The following is a 25,871-nucleotide window of genomic DNA, read 5'->3' as shown; positions in this document are numbered from 1 at the left end:
AAATTAAAAATGGATCTCTGCCTTTTGATACAGCATTTCCACATCTAGGAATATATCCAATGTAACCCAAAACACTGATTCAAAAGAGAAAGCACTTCTGTGGTCATGGCAGTGTTATTTACAATCACCAAGATAATGGAGGCAGCCCAAGTGTCCATCAGTAGATGAGTGGATAAAACAATTATGGGACATTTACACAGTGGAATACTACTTAGCCATAAAAAGAAGATAATTTTACCCTTTGCAACAGTACAGATGGACCTGGAGAACATTATGCTAAGTGAAATAAGCCAGTCAGAGAAAGACACATACCATGTGATTTCACTCATATGTGTATCCTAATGAACAAACTAAACTAAACAAGGAAAATAGAGACAGACTCATAGAGAAAGTAGGATGACAGCTAAGTTCAGGGGGAGCTTAAAAGGTTGAGAGATTGAACAGAAAGGAAAAAAGACTCATTGCACGGACTACAGTTTGTTGATTGTGGGGGCAGGAAGGTATAAGAGGACTAAATGGTAATGGAAAATACAATAAAAAATTTAAAAATAACATTAAGAAATATAAATGTCAGTCAAAAAGTGTACACATGCATGCAGTTGAAGAGAATATACAGCAAAACCTTATCAGTATTTTTCAGAGATGATGTTTCAGATGACTTTTTCTTTCTTTTTTGTGTTACGATTTTTCTGTTCTGAATTTGCATGTTATGTGGCACTTTTGAAAGAAGATGAAAATTTAATATGATGAGAGCTACCCCCTTAGAAAAAAGACAGAAAAATAAGTGGAATAAAATGCAAACCTGGAAATAGATCCATGTATATGAAAATGAACAATGTAATAATTAGAGGAAATATGATGCAGTGGGGAAGGGTAGACTATAAGTGTGGGGATGATCGGTTGGTTACTCACATGGATGCTGAGTTTAATCATGAGAAAATCCAAGACACACACAAATGGAGGGATAATTTACAAAATAATTCGTTTGTTATTACCAATAGTGTCAAGCAGTGAAAGTCAAAAGAAACTCTAAGAAACTTTGAAGGAGACTAAAGAGACCACTAAATGCAGTGTGTGATATTGAACTGGATCTTTTTATTGTACATTACTGAGGTAATTGGGAAAACTTAAGTGGGGAGTGACAGTTACATAGATGTGATGTGTCAGTGTGAATTTCTTGATTTTCTTGGTTGTACTTTGGTCTATAGGACAATGTTCTTGTTTGTAGGAAATAGTCACAGAAGTATTTGGGGATGACGTGGTATCAGATTGGCAACTCTGGTCTCAAATGGTTCAGATCAAAAGGAGTTCTTTTTACCTTTTCTTTGTGTTGAGATTGTTTTTAAAAAATTGTACACAAAATTTAAATGTCGTCAAAATAAAATGAAAAATCTAGCCATAATCTGGGAGAAAATATACCACTACATATATCTGAAAAATGACTAGTACCTAGAATATATGAAGAACTACAATCTTTGCCTTTTATTTGGAATGTTTAGACCTTTACTTTTTAATGTAATTATTGGTATAAATGTTTATGCCTATGTCTTGTGTTTTCTGTTTTTCCCATCTGTTCTCTGTTCCTTTTTTCCTTTTCATGCTTTTTTCAGATTAATTGAATATTTTTTATGAGTAAAAATAATTTTTTTATTGAGCCTATTGGAAATGGGGTTTTAATTGCATATTTCTTGTAACTATAAATCCAGAAGAATTAAAATGTCTAAGAATTTGGGAGCACATTAAGATAATGGTGTCTGAAAAAGAGAAAGATTACATGGTGGGCAATTGTCTTTTAACTTGCTTAATAAAAGAAAAATGTCAAACTACCTTAAATTGTTTAGATTAATTAGATATAAGTTGTAAAATTGGGATAAAAATTAGTGAAGATGAAGAATTCTCTTTTTAGTACAGTTGTACCCTGGTACTAGTCAGCATCAGAACTCATCAGACCCTGAGCCTGTCACATTTTGACGAGAAAAAATGTTCCAGCACTGGGCACTTGCTTGGGACTCATCACACTTGCTAGAACTTACATGAGTCACAGAGCCACCCTACTAGAGAAAATGCTTTATCGTTCAGTACTCATTGGTTTCTGTAGTCGTCATGAGTTCCGGAACAAATTAAAGACGAGTGTGGAGGTACTGTTGCAATTACTTTTTAAGCACTATGTAAATATCTGTTCTCTGCATATAGATGTAGGGAGGCAGTGTTCACCTGAGGGGCATATGCCTCACAACATTTACAACTGATTTTTTTCAAAAACAGAAATTACCTTTATATTAAATGTCTAGTCTTTATTAAATTCATCTGCTTTTTGTTTTAAAATATTTACTTTCTTTTTTTTTCTACTATAGCTTGAAATTTTGACAAACTTGGCAAACGAAGCCAACATATCAACTCTTCTTCGAGAATTTCAGGTTTGTGTACAGTGCTAATTATAAAATATCTTCTAAAACATCTGTTCAGTTTAAATTAAATATTTCTCTTTCTGAACTTTGAAATATATAATTGTATAAATAAAAGAGTCATTTGGGACAAGATTGACAACTAAGACATTCTCTAGTTTGATTCTGGTCAGGGTACATCCTTGGGTTGCAGGCCAGGTCACTGCTCGCGAGAGGCAGCGATAGATGTTTCTCTCCCTCTCTTTTCCCTTCTTTCCCCCCTCCCTAAAAATAAATAAATAAAATCCTAAAAAAAAATAAACATTCAGTACAAATTTAAATTTTAAGGGTAATGGAACAGTAGTCCCTTTCACATTTTCATAGAATTGGAAAGACTGGCTTACCTGTTGTTTGAAATTAAGTTGCTGTCAGGATGTAGTCTTGTTGTTCTGTCGTGTTTAGTAGTCCTTTGGACTCATGAAAGTAATTACTTATCTGATTGACCACTCTTGCAGACATTGTCCTTGTACTTTCATGTATTCCTTTAAAAAAAAAAGATTGGTTTAAAATTGCCCCTGTTGTGGTTTTTTTAATTGTGTTTTTGTTTTGTTGTAATTTTTAAACCATATATGCTGATGGATGAGATGCTTCCCAGCTATATACATTCCCAAAATGTTACTAAAAAGTAACCTCATGGATGTTATGCCCTTTCTGAGGAAAGAGTCAGCCCCGAAGACTTAGTGGGGGAGCACAGCAATGGAAAACCTCATTATTAATATTATGAGTTTTATGATTCATCAGCAGTTGTCTGAACAAAAGTCAATAAAAAATTTCTTAACTTGCTACACACTAATCACAGAGTTTTTCCCAGTTCCCAGCTTTTGAAGATCTAATTTATTTTGTTGCTGTAATCTTTTAATATTCCCATATTAAATTTCTTTTTAGCTATATAGACATTGTGTTCATTTTTGATAACGGGATCTTATGCTTTTAATAGGAATAATAGAATATTATGCCATGTCCATGATTTATAATTGTGTAACTGGATTACTAGACTTTCATGCTGCATTATTGTAGTAAAATTTCTTTTTTTTCCTATTTTTTATTTTAATAATTGTTCAAGTACAGTTTCTTGTAAAATCAGAATGTCTTGGATACCCACTCACCTTATATTTACTTGTGATACAGAATCACAAGTTCTCATCCAGTAATCTATAGCTATAGAACATTGCTTAAATTAACCTTTACTTCCTTTGTTTTTAAGTATTTTAAGTTTTTGGCTTTGTGTGTGCAGTTTCCCCCTTTCCATTTTCATATGTAATCTGCTTGGGCGTACTTCTGCTGTCCACTTTTTGCCATGTCAAATTTGCAGGGGTTGTAGGGAGTGAGTCTCAGGTAATTCGATGGCATTGTTAGTTGTATAGAGGTGACACATCGGACCTGTTTCAGAATATTGGCGGCCCAGTCATTTCACTTAATATCAGATTTTTAATAATATCTATTATTTAGTCAAGCTTTTTAATATATATCTTCATGTATTCATTTTTAACTTTTGTACCATATATCTGTGTTCATAGATGTGTTTACTTATATATAATTTCTTGAGTAAAATAGAGAATTTTTCTAAAGACTCTTTTTTTTTGGTTGAGGAAATTAGGTAATCAACTGGGAAATAGTTTTTAAATACAATTGATCTTTCCTAAGTGGAACTAAGAGAGTTTAATTTGTTTAATTTATTTCTTCAACATTTAATCATGTTCATGCTACCATTTTCACTAAATTTGTAAGTTTTTAGATATTTTTAGATTTTTTTTCCTCCATTTGTCATTTAAGCACCTTTTAAATGTATTACTCTGTTTTGCATGTTAGAGAACCATAGCATTAAGTAAACAGCATGTACTTATCATTTGAGGTTGGGAATCATTCTGTAAAAGTTTTAGTTGCAAATTGGATTTTAAATTCCATTACATATAATATTATATATAAATGTACATGTTAAATGTGCATTTTCGTACATTTATATTTTGTACATTATATAATTATATATAAATGTACACATTAAATGTGTGTTTTATTGTAAACAATAAAAGCTGAATTTGGGGGGGAAGTTTAATCTAAGTGAAATTATTTAGGGTTATAAATTGTGTAAAGATGTTTTAACTTCCTGTTGCTAAATAATTTAATTATGTACTTTAAGTTTGTATAAGTATGTGGTTTACAGTGTATTTTTAAAGAAATTCTTTTAAAGAAAATCAATTTTTAAAAGTGTGATGTTTTATTGTAAACTATGCATTTATAAAGTCTTTATTGAAAAACTCTTCACTGTAGCTATTGTGATTTTATTGCCATTCAGATTCCATTTTAAAAGTAAAATGTTTGTCGGTATCGTATTGGTTTTTTTCTTCCTTCTCTCCCAATTTTTAGATTTATTGTCTCTGAAGAAGCAAACTTTTTGTTTTTTTATAGATTCACAGATGCTGGTTAAATGAACTGAAACCTCCAAAAAGAGGGTTCTCATATCTTTCAGCCTTACACTTAAACTAATTGCTATCTTTGGGTGACTGCTCCCCACTATCTGTTTTGGAGTCACAAGCCACTGTGGCCACAAGTTAATAAAGTTGATTTGAAAATGTACCCCTTTTATAGGTACATTATTTAAGTAAAATGAAATTAAATTAAGCTAAGTCATCAGTCAGATCTCTTTTTGTATGTATAGATGAAATTACATATACTAGAATTCTTATATTGAAAAACTTAATGTAATAGACATTTTTTGTTCACTTGATAGTACCAATGTATAAATTAATTGTAATAACATTTTTTAGACCTATGTGAAAAGCCAGGATAAACAATTTGCAGCAGCCACTATTCAAACTATAGGCAGATGTGCAACAAACATCTTAGAAGTCACTGACACGTGTCTCAATGGCCTGGTGTGTCTGCTGTCCAACAAAGATGGTAAGTTGACACTGTCATTTCATTATTCAAGTAATTTGTCATTTCAGTATTCTTGGTATTATTTGAAAATTGTAACATTTGTTAACATGCATTTTATTTTTTCCTGTTTGTCAGTAGGATAGTCACGAATGGCATTTTTGTCTTTGAAACCCCACACACACACACGCACACGCACGCGCAGTTGTTTGTTGTTGTTTTAGTAAATTGGGTAATTAACTTGCAAATAATTCTGCTGTTGCCTAAACAGAAGTAAGAAAGTGTAATTTATTTCTTCACAATTTAATCAACTTTGTTGTACCCTTTCTCAAAGGTTTTATTTTGCTTTTCAGTGGCATGTAAGTCATGTATAATATTGGTTCACCTGCAGAGGGTGCTAAAAGCAGGCAAATGACTCTATTACCATAGAGAAGTTGCAAGATCAAAAAAAATATGTTGAATGTGTTACCGTCAAAGTTTTTTTTTTTCCCCCAGAAATCCACCTAATAATTTTATATTCAGGATTAGCTAAAAGTCATCACTTTGGAATAGCTTCATGTTTTTAAGCCAACACTATCTAAACATTCTGTAAAACTGGTCAGGTAAAATATGTAATTTAGATTTCATACTGGTCTCTGGTGAAATGTCAGTCATTTCTATGGTATGGTTTTAGAATAAATGAGGTCATTTGGAGAAAGAGAAAAATGAGTCACCTGTCACCTTTAAAATAATTTATTTAGGGGACTTTCATTATAGTTGCATATTTGATTAAAACAAGATTCTTTTTTAAGAAAAGCATAATTTTCATTGTAAAATCATTAAAATTATTTGTGGAATTTTAAATTATGTCATATCTAGACATAGGCATATATAACATAGCAACTGTAAGTTTAAGCATAACAAAATTGATTATTTTTTATATTTTATTTGAAAAATAACTTTTCACTACAATAGCTCTTTTATCCCTAATTATCTCTTTTCCCACATGTAGATCTCTTTAGAAAACTGTAACATTGTTATAAGCACTTCTGATGAAAAAATAATTGAAACAAAATTTATCCACAAATAAGAGTATTTTCTGTTATGAACATAAAATTATAATATTTTACCTCTGAACTCAAGATGTTATATGGATAGAACATTTTTCTACATGTAGTATTTAAACTAAATAACTGTGACAACATAAATTATTAAGGATATAAATTTAAAAAAATTTAATTGTGGAAGGTAATTAGAGGAGATAGAATGTTAAATGTATACATTTCATTTATTTCTACTTTTAATAACAACCTTTTTTAACTATTTCTACATCATACCTTAAAATATGAGCTTGAAAACATATTTTTATCTTTTATATCTTTAATAATGACTTTCTACTTGATCAAATAAGACATGTTCCTTGGAAAAATATTTAAAATTATGGATTTTAAACACTGGTTTACCACAGTAATTGTTCTTTTAAAATTTAGTCATGTACAAAAAGCACCACAAATAAGTTAGCACACTAATATGTTCTTTTTAAATACAAAGTACTGTATATTCAAGATTTCTCAATTTTATATTTTGACCTTTTTTTCCTCCTGTGAAATGTTCAAGCTGTGGATTTTAAAGTGTTTTTTTCCTCAAAGATTATCTAAAAGCATAATTTTCTCAAAAAAATATAATTGACTTTGATTTAAAAGATGAATATTCTACCACATAGCACTTTAAAGAAAGAAAAATATTTTATTTACTGATTTTTAGAAAGAGGGTGAAGGAGGGAGAGAAACGTAGATATGTTACCCAACCAGGGGCCTGGCTTGCAACCCAGGCATGTGCCCTGACTGGGAATCAAACCCATGACCTTTAAGTTCACAGATGGGTGCTCAATCTACTGAGCCACACTAGCTAGGGCATACCCTGTAGCACTTTTGAAGAAAGTATAGATTGTTTTATAATTAAATAATGGGAGACCATTGTAATTTATAATCACTCTTAAAAGTAGGAACATTTAATCACTAAACTCTGATATGTTAATGTTTAGGCTTTTGTTTCTGGTAAATCAAAACTTTATTTATAACCTTGGATTTTTTTCTACAGTTTTAATATTAAGGAACTTAAATTGTACTGTTTACTTCTGGTTGCATAATCATTATTAGCCCATAAAACCTATTTCTTTAACTCTTTATCATATGTTCTTCACTTCTGTAGTTTGAAAATCTGGCTCAGTAAAAGTGAGCATAAAACAAATAAGAATATTTATATTAAATCATTAAAGAAAGTAGTAACATTTCTAACTTGAAAATGGCCAATGCTGACAGCAGAACCCCTTACTCGTCCCTGCTTTTAGAAATAAATGCCATGAAGGAGGCCTCAGTTCCTTAAATCTGTTATTATGCTCAGTGAAATAAGCCAGCCAGAGAAAGACAAATACCATATGATTTCACTTATATGTGGAATATAATGAACAAAAGAAACTAAGGAACAAAATAGAAACAGAGGCATGGACACATGGAACAGACTGACAGTTTTCAGGGGAAAAGGGAATTGTGGGACTGGGTGAAACAAGGGGGAAGGGATTAAGCAAAAAAAAAAAAACCATATAGAGTAGGATATTAATAGACTGCATTATGCTGAAATAAGCCAGTCTCAGAAAGACAAATGTCGTAAGATTTCACTTGTATGAAGTATTAAAATAGTAAAATTCATAGAATCCCAGAGAAAGTCATCTACCAGGGGCTGGGGAAAAGGACTATGAGGAGTTACTAATCAGCTGGCATAAAGTTTCAGTTAAACTAGAAGAATTAACTCTGGAGATCACCCATACAACATTGTACCTATAGTCAACAATAAAGTGTGTTACACTTAAAAATTCATTAACAGGATAGATATCATGTTAAGTGTTCTTATTATAAGAAAATAAAATTTGCCCTGGCTGGCATAGCTCAGTGGATTGAGCGTGGGCTGGGAACCAAAGTGTCCCTGGTTCGATTCCCAGCCAGGGTACATGCCTGGGTTGCAGGCCATAACCCCCAGCAACAGCACATTGATGTTTCTCTCTCTCTCTCTCTCTATCTCCCTCCCTTCCCTCTCTAAAAATAAATAAATAAAATCTTTTAAAAAGCAAATAATAACAATACTTAAGAAAAAAAGAAAAGAAAATTTAAAAATAGTAGGTGTACTTCTTAGAGTGAGGGCCATTAAGTTCTATGGAGGATGAGGGGGAAGCTAAGAGAGGTCAAGAACATGGACTCATTTTGTGCTTCTGGTTGAGTATCACCACAATGCTGAGGTCTTTGAAAACCAGGAGGTGGTATAAAGGAAAAGTAGGGTGTAATTATCTAGAGGGAATGAGAAGGCACCTGGGGAAGGCAGAATAATGCTCTACCCTAAAGATGTTCAGGTCCTAATGTCCAGAACATGTGAATATGTTACCTTATATGGCAGAAGGGTCTTATCATATGTGATTAAGATTCTTAAAATGAGATTATTGTTCAGTGGACCCAGTGTAATCCAAAGTGTCTTTCTAAGGGAAAGAGGGAGGCCAAGAAAGCCAGATGTCAGAAGCAGAGGTTGGAGTGATGGTACTACTGGAAGGAGGGGGAACTTGAGTCCAGGAACACTGACAACCTTTAGAGGTTGGAAAAGGCAATGGGGTTTCCCTTGAACCACTATAGAGAATTTAATCCCATCGATGCTTTGATTTTATCCCATAAAACTCATGTTAACTTCTGGCTCCAGAATTGTAAGATGATAAATGTGTATTGTGTTAAGTCACTAAATTTCTGGAAATCTGTAACAGCAACAATGGGGAACTGATACAGCACCAAAGAATAAATAATGCCAAATAAATGTTTCAACTATAGCCAGTCTTGCCTCTGCAGGTGGATAATTAAAATTATACTTTTTTTTCTTATTTAGGCTAGCTTTAAAATACTGTATTTTAAAATTTAAAATGTTATACTATATATTTTTAAAATCATATTTAGATTATATTTTACTCTGCATAGTGATTACTTATATAACAATTTAATGTTTTCTACTGGAGTGTAAGTTTGATGAGGGCAGGGTCTATCACTCAACCATACGAAAGGACGAATCTTACCATTCATGACAACATGGATGGAGAGGGTAAGTGAAATAAGTCAGACAGAAAAGACAAATACAACATGATTTCACTTACATGTGAAATCTAAAACAAATAAATAAATGAACAAATAGAACAGAAATAAACTCATAGACACAGAGAACAAATTGAGGGTTGTCAGATGGGAAGGGAGTTGGGAGAAGAGTGAAAAAGGTGAAAGGGATTAAGAAATACAAATTGGATTTATAAAAATAGTCATAGGGATGTAAAGTGCAACATAGGGAATATTGCAGTAACTATCTGTTAAAGTCAGATGGGTCCTAGACTTACCAGGGTGACCACTTTGTAAGGGACATGAATATCTTATCACTGTATTGTACACCTTAAACCAATATAATGTTGTGTGTCAACTCTAATTGAAAAATGGAATAAAATGATGACAATAAGATACCTGCCATATGTTAACTGTGAGAAAAAAAGAAATATATAATTTTGCAAGCTAAAACATTATGTAGATAATAATTTCTAACTCCCATAAAGAAAGAAGTATATAGTTTCAAATAGGTATGTTTAATGATCAGAGTGGTAAAAATTTTGCTTATATTCTTAAAGGGAGCTAGATAAAATATATTCAGATGAAAAGAGTAACAGAACACAAATCAAGATACATCCAGTATAATATTAAAATAACCTTTTGGTGAATGCCAGGAAAATATCTACTATCTGTGAGTCCCTAGTAATAAAAAATGCCAAGATAATAAGTAAAGGCAATGTTGATTTATTTTTTTGGCATCAGCGTTTATAATCATTTATATAAGATTCATTCTATAAGGTCAGGTGCTCTGGCTAGTTATATTACATGTCTATACTGGTGCCACCAGAAACATAACTCAGACCAGTGATTAGCCACTTCATACTAACAACTCAGTCTCAGAATCCCAATTTAAGGATCTGCTTCTTGGAACCACTCATAGTACTAATTACTATATTAGTTAAGGCACTAGCAAGAAACAGACAGACACACTTGAAAGGGACAATTGAAAAGACTTTAATGAAGGAACTATTTAGAAGGTATGGGCAGAATTGAGGGAAACCAACAAGGTGTGATGTAGCACACTGAAGCTAACAGGCTAGGAGCAGTGGGAAGCCAAATCTAGAGTTGAAGGGAAGGGGTGTGAAGAAGAGTGGGAGCAGTTACCAAACCCTACAGGAGGGAGCCAGTCACAGGAGCTTTTGAAACCTTCAGTAGAACCGTGCAAGCACTGCCAAGGAGGCCTGGGAGAAGAGATTCAGGATAGGAAATATTCTCTCCTGCCCTCTTGTCTCCTGCTCGTGCTTCCTGTTGGCTACACATAGCTGGAAGCCAGGGCAAGGAAGTTTGGTGCCTCTAAGCATGCAGTGTTAGCCACGAAAGGCAGAGTGGATTCACAGGGCCAGTGGAGACAGTCCAGCGCATGGCCCCACTCCTTCGGGCTGTGAAGTCCATGCTATTTCTATAGCAATACCTTTCCTGCTTCTACTAATCCTTACTACTCACTTTGCTGGACATACCACTTAAGGAATTTTTTTGTTTGCTGTTTTCTCTAGAATTGGAAAAGTGTTATTTAGATTTTAGGAATTCGATTACCACTATATAATTAGTAAGAATCAAAGAGAACAGTATTTGAGAGCTATGGTTAAAAGCCAAAGACACTTGAACATTATGTTGATTACATAATCTAATTTGACTTTGTTTTTGACTTAAAGAAGCAGAAATTAGAAAGGGATATCCTAAGCCAGAAGACAGTAACAGATGTTAGAAATTAAAGTATACTCTTCTACTTAAAATGGGTGTTTACACAAAAATTTTTGAAGTACATTCACGGTAGTAGTTTCTACCAGTCATTTAAGACATATAGAACACTTTGCTAATTTAAATTTATATTTTACCAAGGATAATACACTTCATGATACATTTGAATTGAATTATATTTAATATGAATAATCTTTTTCAGAAATAGTTGTTGCTGAAAGCGTGGTTGTTATTAAGAAATTACTGCAGATGCAACCTGCACAACATGGTGAGATTATTAAACATATGGCCAAACTCTTGGACAGCATCACTGTGAGTACCAGTTAAGAGATTTTTGCTGAATTGTTTTGAATTTTGCTCAGTAAATTATAGTTTTGTTCAAATAAATGAGGATCCTAAAGTATAATGGTTAAGAGAGCTAAACTGCATGGGTTCAAACCCTGATTCTAAGACTTTACACTATTGTGGAAGGGGATTACAAATCTGAAAAAGGGGAAGGATACAGTGTATAATACTTCAGTGTTGGATTAAAATTGATCAGTGTGAACTGCATGGGTTTTTGTATAGCTGTATAGATGTGTGTGAGTGTAGATATTCATGGGTGTCTATACACATTAGTATGTGTACATGTGAATGTGTATAGGAGTGTGCAACATCTGTGTCCCAAGGCTGGCCTTTGAGAAGGCCTACATGGAATAATACCCCAGTACCAGTGAGCACACCTGGTGCCCGGATCTTCTTTTGTTTTGAGATATAATTTCATACTATAAAACTTACCTTTTTAAAGTATATAATTCATTCGTTTTTGGTATATTCATAAGGTTATGCAGCTATCACCACTGTGTAATTGCAGAACATTTTTGTCATCCCTAAAAAGAGAGTTTCACACCTCAAACTCTTCTAATCTCTTTGCTCTAATCCTTGACAACCATCAATCTACTTTCTGTCTCTACTGATTTCTTATTCTGGACAATTTATGTAAATGTAATCAGGCAGTTGGTTGGCTTTTGTGTCTGGATTCTTTCATTTAGCATGATTTTCATTTAGCAAGGTTCATGAAAATGTAGAATATAGTACTGCGTCCATGTTTATATATTAAAATCTCTACGCTTCACATCTGTACACCTGTAGTAGTAGAAGAACCTATATTCTAAGTATTGCATTAGTTAATATTTGTAAAGCTCTTAGAACATTGCCTGGTACATAGTAGTACTACATGTTATCTGTTATTAATACCCATGTCCTATTTCATTTTCTTCTTTTAAAACTAAAGCTTTTGAAATAATTATCTCAATTTTATTTCTTTACTTGACACTCAACACATCACAGTCTGATTTTGATTTCCCACTTTTTCCAAGGTCACTATCTCCCTCTTTCCAAATCCTGTGGATAATTCGATCTCCATATCTTTATTGATCTTTTGTTAACATTTTATTTCAATGACCACTTTTTCCCTTTTGAAACATTTTATGGCTTTTGTCTGGTTTTTCCTTCAAACTCTTTCCATTGTGTTTGCCTTCTACTTTGCCTGTTCCTTGAATATTAAAGTTTTACAGTTAATATTGTATAACTGAAAGGGCTGCATTTGAGGAGAGGAGTATATTGTTTTTTTCTCTTTAAAGATTGGGTAATCTATACTGTTAGCCTACTCAGAGGGATGATATTTCTACAGCTGAAGATAATGGATGGCAAGGTTTGGGGCCTACCAGTCACGACCAATTTTTAATGTCTCTGATGGTAAAATTTCCTTTCCCTAAGGGTGTTATTAAAGCTTTCAGAGTAGTTATACATTTATCTTAAAGCCGAGAATAAGACTCACAGGAGTCACTTACCATCTGAGCTTCTATCACATCTCTCACCAGAGAATTCCTTTGTCTTCATATCTACTTCTATTGATCAATTATCAAAGTCAGGACTTCTCATGAAGATTGTATATGAGATGTAGGGCTTAAGAGTGGATTTGAAATCTGGATGCCTTGGGTTCAAATTTAGTCTCCACATTTTACTAGCTTTGTGAACTTAAGAAAGTTATTTGACTTTTATGCTCCAAGTTTTTTCATCTGTAACATGGGAACAGTAGTGCTAATAACTTTACAGACCCGCTGTGAAGAATATATGAGTCAACATATGTGAAACACTTAGTGCTTAGTGTAAGGCGTTACTATGATGATGGCCATACTTACTGTTTTTGAAGAAGACAAACTTGATAAGGCTTAAATTTTGTAAGCAACCTTATAGCCCCTTTTATATTTCATTTAACAGAACTCCTGTAATATAAATCATATGTCAGGTACTATTCTAAGTATCTGAAAATAAAAATCATTAATTTTAATAACAATTCTGCATGATAGGTTCTATTAGCATTCCCATTTTAGATATAATTCCCATGGTAGGGTGTGGCATTTTTATTTTTGTTTTTGTCAGGAGATAATCTTACTGGAATCTAAAAGTATGTTGGAAATTACAAATTCACAAAGGGAAGAAAGGAAAGAAATGTAAAATAAATAATATATTTTTAAAAGTAATAGAGTTATAAGATGAAAGAGTAAAAATCAAATGTATCCTTCCCTAACTATGAATGGAGTGAATTCTTTCATCAAAAGACAGACTTTCAGTCCTGGCTAGTGTGGTTGGAGAGTTGTCCAGTAACCAAAATGTTTTGGGTTCAATTCCCAGTCAGGGCACATACCTAGGTTGCAGGTTTGGTTCCTGGTTCCAGGACATTCAATCCCTGGTCTGGGTCTGTATGAGAGACAGCCAATCAATGCTTCTCTCTTGAATCCATATTTCTCTATCTCTCCCTTCCTCTTTCTTTTCCAATTTTTCTCTATACAGTGAAAAAATATCCTGGGGTGGGGATAAAAAAAAAGACTTTTTTTAAATTGACATGAAAAGAAAAGCTAGCTACAGTCTATTTATAATTAAAATACCTTAATCCATGTGATAAAGGTTGAAAATAAGGTAGGGAGATAGATACTAAGAGAACATGAGCAAGGAAATGAGATTTAAAATTGATTAAAAGCATTTAACAAGACAAAAAAGAATATCATAAAATGAAAAATAGGCCAATTTACAAAGAAACCAAGAGGCATAAACCTATATGCACAAAAATATGGCAACCAAATAAATATGTAAAATAAAAGTCTATAGGAAATGTGAGGACAAATATACAGTTTTGGTGGGTGACTTTAGTGTAGTTCTCTTATATAAGACATACCTAGGAGATTTTAAGGAAGGTGTAGATTTAAGTAGGGACATAGATAAATTAAATAATAGACTTAATGCTTGATTTAGTAAATATAGCTAAAAGCTTATACCTCTTGAACAGATAATACCCAATTTCATGGGTATATCCCTAGAAAATTATACTTGGACATAAGTAAACTTAAAAGATTTAAGTTTTAATTAGAATTAAATAATTTAAGAGCATACCAGACCTGTTCTGAAGTAAGAAAATACACTTTGAGTGAAGGAAAAGTTTAGAGAAAAAATGCAAGCTCTCCATGAAACACAGAAAACAAGAACACTTTATTCCAAAATGTGTGGGATGTGGGTATAACTGCCACCATTTTAAAAGTAAGGAGACCAGGGACTTCCGGCCAAGATGGAGGTGTATGTAGACACACTGTGCCTCCTCGCACAACCAAAATAAAGACAGCAAAAATTTAGAAACAACAACAAAAATAACAACCAGTATTGACACAAAATTGAACTGTATGGAAGTCTGACAACCAAGGAGTTAAAGAAGAAACACTCATCCAGACCCATAGGATGGGTGGAGACAGGTAGCCAGGTAGAGAGGACTCATAGCAAAGCAGCGGCTGGCAACATCAGGTGTGGGTGGCATCAGGTAAACCCAGTGAGGTAGCAGATTGTGGAGGGGCGAGGAGCACAAGGCAGCTGGTGGACTGGGTGGTCCCACATTCACGCACAGATAAACCAGGCAAACCTGGGGAGTGAGACAGATCAAGCAACCCAGGGCTCCAGCGCCGGGAAATAAAGCCTCAAAACACCAATTGAAAACACCTGTTGGGGTTGAGGTGCCAGGAGGAACTCCCAGCCTCACAGAAGAGTTCGTTGCAGAGACCCACAGGTTCCTAGAATGTATACAAACCCACCCATATGGGAATCAGCACCAGAAGGGTCCAGTTTGCTTGGGGGAAGTGGCTGACATGACTGAAATATGGCAGAGAGCAAAGCAAGTACCACTGTTCCTTCTTGAACCCCGTCTCCGCATACAGGATCCCCACATACAGGATCACAACTTGTGTCCCCAGCAATGCAAGTTGCCCCACCCTGATGAACACCTAGGCTCTGCCCCTTACTACGTAACAAGCGTATCAAGACAAAAAAAATGGCCCAAGTGAAAGAACAGATCAACCCCCCAGAACAAATACAACTAAGTGACAAACAGATAGCCGACCTATCAGATTTATAGTTCAAAACACTGGTAATCAGGATGCTCACAGAATTGGTTGACTTTGGTCACAAATTAGATGAAAAAATGAAAGCTATGCTAAGTGAAATAAAGGAAAATGTACAGGGAACCAATAGTGATGGGAAGGAAACTGGAACTCAAATCAGTGGAGTGGACCAGAAGGACAAAAGAAACATCCAGTCAGAAAAGAATGAAGAAACTAATATTCAAAAAAATGAGGAGAGGCTTAGGAACCTCCAGAACGTCTTTAAATGTTCCAACATCCGAATTATAGGGATACCAGAAGGAGAAGAGGAAGAGCAACAAGTGGAAAAGTTATTTGAACAAATAATAAAGGAGAACTTCCCCAATCTGGCAAAGGAAATAGACTTCCAGGAAGTCCAGGAAGCTCAGAGAGTCCCAAAGAACTTGGACCCAAGGAGGGTCCAAGGCACATCAGAATTACATTAGCCAAGATTAAAATGAAGGAGAGAATCCTAGAAGCAGCAAGAAATAAGGGGACAGTCACCTACAAAGAAGTTTCCATCAGACTGTCAGTTGATTTCTCAAAAGAGACCTTACAGGCAAGAAGGGGCTGGAAAGAAGTATTCCGAGTCCTGAAAGGCAAGGACCTACATCCAAGATTGCTCTATCCAGCAAAGCTTTCATTTAGAAGGGAAGGGCAGATAAAGTGCTTCCCAGATAAGGTCAGATTAAAGGAGTTCATCATCACCAAGCCTTTATTATATGAAATGTTAAAGGGACTTATGTAAGAAAAAGATAAAAAACATGTACAGTAAAATGACAGCAAACTCACAGTTATTAACAACCACACCTAAAACAAAAACAAACTAAGCAAACAACTAGAACAGGAACAGAACCACAGAAATGGAGATCACATGGAGGGTTAGCAACAGGGGAGTTAGAGGAGGAGAGAGGGGGAAAAGGTACAGAAATAAGTAGCATAGATGGTAGGTAGAAAATAGACAGGGGGAGGGTAAGAATAGTATGGGAAATGTAGAAGCTACAGAACTTATAAGTAGGACCCATGGACATGAACTAAAGTGGGGGAATGTGGGTGGGAGAGGGTGTACAGGGTGGAGGAGAGTGAAGGGGGGAAATGGGACAACTGTAATAGCATAACCAATAGATTATATTTAAAAGTAAGGAGACCAGAAATATTTTTTAGAAAATTGTATTTGACATAAGGAATTTGAAAAGGAACAATGAATCAAAGCATAAAACCTAAGTGGGATGAAAGTTAATTTTGTAAAATGGAATATCAAAAAAAGGTATTTGAAATTGATAAATATATCTTAAATCTGGTCCTTCGAAAAGATAATAAAATTGTAAACTCTTCCTGAATCTTAATAAGGTAAAGAGAGAAAACAAAAATAGAGAAATTGGGAATGTGATATAAGAGAGATTAAAATAATTACAAGAAAACTATATGCTATTCTATAGCAAAAACATGAACTTTTGGAAGATGAAAAGGTAGTGAGTTGTTACTAGTAACATTCTCTGAGAAAGCTGAGGAGCTTGAAGAGAGACAAGGCAAGACAGTTTGTGATGCAGAACCCTGAAAATGGTCAGGGATCGGAGGCACACGTTACTCTGCAGAAGGTGAGGAGGGATGTAGCAGACAATGGCTTCCCAATCAGGAAAGGGGAGTGATTAAATCCCCATTGTCTCTGATCCAAACAGTGAAGAGTTACTCACCTAGGAGCAATAGCCACATGGAAAAGAAAGCAGGGCTTTATTAATCTCATCAGGTACCCGATGACTCTTAAAAGTGGGTGAGTAATTCTAAAATGGGAGGCATAACCTGAGAGCCTTAAATGAGAGCTCTTTATTCCTGAATCTTTGCTTATTTCATACTGAATCCAAGGAGGGTATCTTAAATTACTGTGACGTTGGAGCCAATCTGGCCAGTGACAGAGGACCAGAGGGACAGTATTGAGCATGTTTTTAGTCAGTGCCTAAGCCAGAATCCTGGGCTCATTTACCCTCAGAGGGAGGAGGGGGAGCAGAAGTGATAGCCAAACCTCTTTCCACCTTGGCCACCTTATTTATTCATAAAACAAGAGATGAAAGGAAGTGGAAAAATGCCCCATCAGGTGTGAGTGCAGGAGTGGCAAGAGGAGCTACACCCACCCTGAGAGGGCTGGCTTCTGGGAAGCTGCAAGGGGCTGTAAGGGAGCCACTGCACCCACCATGTGGCAGAAGCACAGACTGAAGGAATAGAACTTCATTTGGTTACTGAGTAAGTAGGCCCCCTGAGGTGATGTTTTTTGACTCCATGACATACATGCTCAGTCTGGGAGCAGGAACTGGTCTTCTTACCTTCCCGATTCATATTTTTGCTAGTGTACTGCACTGTTTTTTTTTGTCTAGCAGCTGTGGTGACCTCTGTGTTCAGAATTGGAGTTCCATTCCCAGTTACACCACTGACAAGCTATGTGATATTGGGCAAGTTTTCTAACCCCTGTGTGCCAGGTTTCCTCATGTGTCTTATCAACTGGGGATAATGGTAGAGCCTACTTCCTAAGGCTTTTGGGATAACTGACTGACATGAAACAGGTAAAGTACTTAAAAACAGTGCCAGGCATATGGTAAGAGCACAATACATATCATTTTTTTATGTCATTAAAAGTTTTTTTTTTTAAATGGGAACATAGATTTTATTGTATTCAAAACATTTCATTTTATTTGTTATTTAGTAAGTAGATAGTTGAAAATATTAAAACTAAAATTTAAATTAATTCTACTTTTACAGTTTATTCAAATTGAGTAGATTTATGTTGATAGTACAGTCAGCTTATATGTTCTGATTTTGAGTATTTTATTCTTTAGAGTTTCTTTCATTTGTAGTAAATACTGCTTTTGGAGCAAAGTTCTTCCAGAATAAAATGCATATTACCAAAGGATTGTTTTAACAGGGTTTTACATAATGTTTAATGGGACAGACAAAGATTTCATGTCATAAAAGAACAGTTGAAAGACATTATTCTGCACTCAGTAGCTCAATATTGAGTAATATTAAAGTAGCACATTCTGTACTCCTTGCCCAGGTGCCTCACGGAACGCCTGCAAGTTGACCACACTTGCTCTCTGACCCCAGTTTAATTCAGACTTGTTTTAATGCATATTGAGTCCAGATACAGAATATTGGGTCATTTGTTGTTGTATGCAGTTTATTTAGAGGTCTACTCATTTTGCCTTTGACAAATTTAAATAAATAAAATTGATGTTTTTGCAGGATTTACTTTACACTGTTGCACTGTGCAGTGGGCTGGTGTTGAAACACAATAGCTTTTAAATTGAACTGCTTACAGAGTGATCTGTAAAATCTTTCTAGATGTCTTTCTTAACTGCTGTGGTCAACTAGGAATCATTTGTTTTTGCAGCCAAGTTAATGGGTTAAAATGGAAGTAGAAACTGCCTTCTGGTAGAAGGTTTAAAAAATGCACTTAACCGCTTGCTCACAGATTTATAATAAAAAACCAGGCAAATTAATGTATAATCCAGTTTGTCCTTGAAAATTTTGGAAAACAGAGGTTCATAGTGAAAGTATTACATGATCTGCATGCGTGTGTACATTAGTTTGGCTTTTAGTTCAGTGCTTCTGTATATCCTGTAGTTGAAAAGACCACGAACAAAACATGGACAGTTTTCTTACTTGCTCTTTTGTCACTTGCTTCAAATCTTTGAATGTAGTGGCTATGGATTCATAGTATCGGTGGTATACAAATGAGAGTCTTAAAAACGCAAATTGGAGAGAAAGGGAAAGCAGAAATCAGAAAACCTTAGGAATCTGTTTTCCTCCAAATGTACAAAAACATTAGGTTTGTCAGTTGACTAAGCTTTTTAACAAAATGCCATCACCAAAAATTTTGTATAAATGTATTTACATTGATATTATTTCTCGTCATGGAGAAGTTTTCTGAGTTTTCAAAATATTTTCTTAATTTTATTACCTCTTAATATTATCCTGCCCTCCAGCACCACCACTACCTTGAAATTTTCACTGTGAGCATTAGAATTTATTGATTTTTAAATTTTTCAATGAGTTGTGTTTTAAATGTATGTATTATGAGTCTTTAGTGTTTATTTTAACTTTAGTATATTAATAAATAGGAATAGAAACAGTTTCCTAAAACTTTTTGGGATGGTCTTTTTGATTGCAGAAAGAATTATAAATGTGTTACTAGAAGAAATTTGCTAAGTGGGGTAATAGATTGTTTTATGTCATAGAATTCTAATTTTTATCATAGCAGTGTGTAATAAAATATTTAAGAAAACAAATCTAGCATAACTAAAATCTGAAGTTGCCCATATATTCTTATTTAGAGGTATCTTTTATTATGGCAGACAACTTGAATTGCTTCACACTGGAAAATTTAATGTACCACTCAATTACTATTCTTTAGCTCAATTTAAAATAATAGATTGGAGTAAGGTCTTAATGCAGTGTAACCTTTGGAACATGAGAAATAACCCCTTTCTTTCTAGAAATTAGTATACATACAGTAAGGATATCAGTTTTATCATACTGCATGAATGGATTCGTAATGGCATTTAGTATTATACTTAGTAATTATACTTATTACATAAGTATGCTGATTTCTTCTGGCTTGCTAAACTTATTCTAATATTAATTTAAAGATGATGCTGTTATCTTAACATTTGAAAATATATACTTTGATTTCAAAGCTTTTTTGATGACCGTATTCTTATTCTGGTGAGCAACACGACTTAGGGATGTCTTAATAATTTTATATTATTTCATAAAATGGGTGTTTTGTAAGTATTTGTGATAGTGGATATTGTGATAAAATTGTAGCTGTGCAAAGGTCTTCATTCTCACTTTCTCCTTTAACAATCATATGTACTGTTAAGAAAATATAATGAAAATATTAGGACTTTATTTGAGGAATTGGAAAAGGACTTCTTAAAAAGAATGTTATCTTTTACTGTGATGCTACCTCTTCTTGATAGTTACTGGCTTTTTCATTTCTTATAAAATGCAGATTTTCCACACTGGGTGAAAATGTTCACAGAAACTAATTTACACACCCCTTCAAATTTTGTTTTTGAATAGGGGATAATAAAAACAAGCAGACAGTAATAAAACTAATGTACATACTCTGAAATGATGGTCTTAATGGTGCTGATGGAAAGTTTCCAATTTGCAGCAAAGCAGTCATTTTTTAAGAAACAAATTATGTTGGCATGTACATTATTAAAATTATATAATGCCAAAATGTAATATTGGACATATTTATCTTATCTCTGTTTCTTTTGTTGATGACCAAATAATAGACCAAGATGAATGATTTTCTAAGCCAAATCTTGATAACCTTACAATTTTTATATATTCCCAGTGCTGTAGGTGCAAATACATAGAAGACATAATAGTTGTGATTTGGAATCATAGTCTCTAGAAGATCTATTCCTTTTCAGTATAACCCATGATTTTCAAAACATGGCTTGCAGTCCACCTGTGTGAGGAATCCTCTCTGATGCTTCATAAAATGTGCATTCCTGGGCCCCACCACTGAACTACTATCTTAGTGCTGATACCAGAACCCTGCAGTTTTAATAAGAATCTTTTATTATTTTTATGGGCATCAAGGTTTTAAATCAATGCTCTAGAGCAGAGGTCCACAAACTTTTTTGTGAACTGCTAGATAGTAATATTTTCTGCCTTATGGACTTCATTGCAACTAATCACCTCTGCTAGTAAAGCACAAAATCAGCGACAATAATACATAAACAAATGGGCACAGCAGCCAGATTCAGCCCAAGAATTTGCAGATCTCTGATAGAATCAAGATTCTTGACCAATGGTTTTTCCTGTATGAATTTTTCTAAGGCATTATCTCTGAAATCAGTTTTGTGATTTCCTGTGTTTTTATTTTTTGAAAACTAAAAAAACCCATAAATATAGGAGTGCTTCCTGGATAGACATCAAATTAATAGATGAAACACTTTGGTAATATTTAGAGACTTTTCTATGTTAATATTAAGGAGAGTATGATTATCTTATTTATAACCATATAATCTGCTTTTAATACTAGGTTCCTGTGGCTAGAGCAAGTATTCTTTGGCTAATTGGAGAAAACTGTGAACGAGTTCCTAAAATTGCCCCTGATGTTTTGAGGAAGATGGCTAAAAGCTTCACGACTGAAGATGATCTGGTAAAGCTGCAGATTTTAAATCTGGGAGCAAAATTGTATTTAACCAACTCCAAACAGGTAAGAGACTAATTCTTACTAACTTCTGCCTACTTTTTTCTTTATTCTGATAAAGCAACAAAGGTCTGTTCATGTGCTAGTCTATTCATTTAGCAATTAGTACCTGTTTCTATTTTTTTTTCATTTTTTAATTGTATTTTTTCCATTACTATTTTTTCTTTTTCTTTTTTTATTTTTAAAATATATTTTATTGATTATGTTATTACAGTTGTCCCATTTCCCCCCTTCACTCCCTTCCACCCTGCACCCCTCTCCCACAAACATTCCCCCACTTTAGTTCCTCCTATCCATGTGTCATGCTTGTAAGTAAGTTCTTTAGCTTCTACACTTCCCATACTATTCCTGCCCACCCCCTGTCTATTTTCTGCCTATCATCTATGCAAAAAGGTTCCCTTTATCCATATCTTCTCCTTGTTGTTTGTTGATTTATTGGTGATAGTCATTCTGACATGTGTGAGGTGGTATCTCATTGTGGTTTTAATTTGCATTTCTCTGATGGCTAGTAATGTTCAGCATCTTTTCATGTCTATTGGCCAACTGTATATCCTCTTTGGAGAAGTGTCTGTTCAGATCCTTTGCCCATTTTTTAATTTGGTTGTTTGAATTTTTGGTATTGAGTTTTATAAGTACTGTATACATTTTGGATATTAACCCCTTATTAGATGTATCAGTGAATATGTTCTCCCATTTTGTGGGTTGTCTTTTTATTTTGCTGATGTTTTCCTTTGCTGTGCAAAACTTTTAGTTTGATGAGGTCCTGTTTGTTTATTTTTCTTTTGTTCCCCTTGCTGGAGGAGCTATGTCACAAAAAATATTGCTACAAGCAATGTCCAAGATTTTGCTGCCTATGTTTTCTTCTGGGATTTTTATGGTTTCAGGTCTAATATTTAAATCTTTAATTGATTTTGAGTTTATTCTTGTGTGTGGTGTAAGAAAGTGGTCTAGTTTATTTTTCTGCATGAACCTGTCCAGTTTATTCAACACCATTCATTGAATAAGCTATCTTTAGCCCATTATGTATGTTTGCTTCCTCTGTCAAATATAATTGAATATAAAGGTGTGGGTTATTTCTGGGCTTTGTATTTTGTTCCATTGATTTATACTTTTGTTTTTATGATAGTACCGTGCTGTTTTTTATTACTGTGGCCCTATAGTATAGTTAGATATTAGGTGGCATCATTCTTCCAGCTTTGTTCTTCTTTCTCAGGATTGCTGTTGCTATGCAAGGCCTTTTGTTGTGGTTCTTTTTGAAATATTTGAATAAATTTTTGAAATATTTGTTCTAATTCTGTGAAATGCATCATTGGAATCTTGACAGGAATTATGTTGAGTCTATAGATTGATTTGGGTAGTATGGACATTTTAATTATCTTAATTCTTCCTTATCCATGTGCATGGCATGTGCTTCCATTTATTTGTATCTTCAGTTTCTTTCTTCAGTGTCTTACAATTTTCTAAATACAGGTCTTTTACATCTTTCATTAGATTTATTCCTGGGTAGTTTATTCTTTTTGAACCTATTGTGAATGGGATTGTTTTCTTAATTTCCCTCTCTGATGGTTCATTATTGGCATATAAAATGGCAACTATTTTCTGGATATTAATTTTGTATCCTGCTACTTTGCTGAATTCATTTACAGTTCTAGTAGTTTCTTGGTGGAATATTTGGGGTTCTCTATGTACATTATCCTCTCATCTGCAGATACAGTTTTATAATACATATTCCTTTCTAATTTGGATACCTTTTGTTTCTTCTTCTTGTCTGATTGATATATTTAGGACTTCTAGCAGCACTCTGTTGAGTAAGATGGTGAAAGTGACATCCCTGTTTTGTTCCCAGTCTTCAGGGGAACACTTGTAGTTTTTGCCTGCTGAGTATGATGCTGGCATGGGTTTGTCTGATGTGGACTTCATTATGTTTAGGTGTGTTCACTCTCTTCACACTTTGCTGAGAGTTTTTATCATAATGGGTGCTGGATTTTATCAAATGGTTTCTCTTCATCTATTGATATGATCGTGTAGTTTTTATCCTTCATTTTATTTATATGGTGAATCACATTTCTTGATTTGTCAATGTTGTACCAATCTGGCATTCCTGGAATAAGTCCCACTTGATGTATTGCTGCATTGGGTTTGCTAATACTTCGTTGACGATTTTAATGTCTATGCTCATCAGGGATATTGGCCTATAATTTTCTTTCTTTGTAGTGTCTTTATCTGGTTTTGGAATTAGGATAATACTGACCTCATAAAATGAGCTTGGGAGTCTTACCTAATCTTGAACTTTTTGAAATAGTTTGAGGAGAGGTGTTAGTTCTTCTTAGAGTGTTTGATGAAATTCACCTGTGAAACCATCCGGTCTAGGGCTTTTATTTGTTGGAAGTTTTTTGATTACTTCTTCAATTTCACTAGGTGTAATCTGTGTATTCAGATTCTCTGATTCTTCCTGATTTTCTTTTGGGAGATTGTATGTAGATTCTAGGAATTTATCCATTTTTTCAGGTATTGCAATTTGTTGGCATGTAGTTGTTCATAATATTTTCTTACAGTACTTTGTATTTCTTTAGTGTCAATTGTTATTTCTCCTCTTTTATTTCTTATTTTATTTATTTGGGTTCTCTCTCCTTTTTTTCCTGATAAGTCTGGTTAAAAGTTCGTCAATCTTGTTTATCCTTTCAAGAACCAGCTCTTGGATTCATTGATCTTTTTTATCATTTTTTAATAGACTCTATTTTGTTTATGTCTGCTCTGATCTTTATTATTTCCTTTTGGGCTTTTAGTCATCTTGGACTTTGTTTATTGTTCTCTTTCAGGTTCCTGTAAGTGTAAAGTCAAATTGTTAATTTAAGCTTTCTCTTTTTTGTGATAGGCCTGTGATGCTATGAATTTCCCTTTTAGGACTGCTTTCCCAGGGTCCCACAGATTTTGGGTTGTTGTGTCTCATTTTCATTGGTTTCAAGGTATCTTTTGATTTCTCCTTATTCTCATTATTACCCCATTCATGTTTAATAGCATCAGTTAGCTTCCATATCTTTGCATATTTTTCAGTGTTCTTTTTCTGATTGATTTCTAACTTCAAAGCATTGTGATCAGAGAAGATGCTTGATATGATTTCAATCCTCTTAAATTAATGAGACTTGTTTTTTGTATTAGCATGTGTTCTATCTTAGAAAAGGTTCCATGTGCTCTGGAAAAGTGTGTACATTCTACTATTTTGGTTTGAAATGCTCTGAAGTTATCACTTAAATCCATTTAATCTAGTGTGTTGTTTAAGGCTACTGTCTCTTTCTTGATATTCTTTCTAGAGGATCTAGCCATTGATGTCAATGGGGTGTTAAGATTCCTTACTATGATGGTATTTCTATCAGTCTCTCCCTTTGTGCCCACCAAGACTTGTTTAAAATATTTAGATGCTCCTACGTTGGGTGTATAAATGTTTACTAGAGTTGTATCTTCTTGTTGGATTGTTCCCTTTGTCATTATGTAGTATCTTTCTTTGTCTCTTACTATAGCTTCCTTCGTTTTAATATCCATTTTTTCAGATATAACTACTGCTACCCCAGCTTTTTCCCCCCCTTTCCATTTGCATGAAATACCTTTTTCCATCCCTTTATTTTTAGTCAGTGTGTGTCTTTCTGTCTGAGGTGGGTTTCTTGGAGGCAGCATATATATGGGTCTTGTTTTCTAATCCATTCAACTACCCCATGTCTTTTAGTTGGAGCATTTAAGTTGATTATTGATAGGTATGTATTTATTGCCATTATATTTTTAAACCATTTTCCTCTTTTTTCCCCTTTTCCTTTTTCTTCTTTTTCTTCTTAAAGCAAGCTCTTTAACATTTTTTGCAGTGCTGGTTTGGTGTTAATAACTCCTTTAGCTTTTTCTTGTTTGGGAAGTTCTTCATTTTTCATTCATTTTAAAATGATACCCTTGCTGGGTAAAGTAGCCTTGGTTGTAGGTCCCTGATTTTCATTACCTTGAATATTTCACATTGCTTCCTTCTGGCCTGAAATGTTTCTGT

The 25,871-nt window shown here is 34.1% G+C and overlaps 1 protein-coding gene and 1 long non-coding RNA gene across 3 annotated transcripts in view; one reads left to right on the top strand and one right to left on the bottom strand.

The window, feature by feature from the left end:
• Nucleotides 1-25,871, top strand: part of AP3B1 (adaptor related protein complex 3 subunit beta 1) — a 244,170-nt gene that overhangs the window by 96,601 nt on the left and 121,698 nt on the right. For both annotated transcript variants that reach the window (XM_028531358.1, XM_036020449.1), the window contains exons 12-15: nucleotides 2,355-2,417; nucleotides 5,210-5,342; nucleotides 11,379-11,488; nucleotides 21,674-21,850. In XM_028531358.1, coding sequence (XP_028387159.1) covers nucleotides 2,355-2,417; nucleotides 5,210-5,342; nucleotides 11,379-11,488; nucleotides 21,674-21,850 — 483 coding nt within the window. The remainder of the gene's footprint in view (nucleotides 1-2,354; nucleotides 2,418-5,209; nucleotides 5,343-11,378; nucleotides 11,489-21,673; nucleotides 21,851-25,871) is intronic.
• On the bottom strand, nucleotides 1,744-24,117 carry LOC118499470. Its single transcript, XR_004901956.1, has 3 exons — nucleotides 23,962-24,117; nucleotides 8,343-8,352; nucleotides 1,744-1,754 (listed from the first exon to the last, which is right to left on the bottom strand). It is a non-coding gene; the product is annotated as an uncharacterized LOC118499470 (long non-coding RNA).

The sequence above is a fragment of the Phyllostomus discolor genome, chromosome 3, assembly GCF_004126475.2.
Source record: "Phyllostomus discolor isolate MPI-MPIP mPhyDis1 chromosome 3, mPhyDis1.pri.v3, whole genome shotgun sequence".
Classification (NCBI taxonomy): domain Eukaryota; kingdom Metazoa; phylum Chordata; class Mammalia; order Chiroptera; family Phyllostomidae; genus Phyllostomus; species Phyllostomus discolor.
This window is presented reverse-complemented; position numbering and strand designations above follow the sequence as displayed.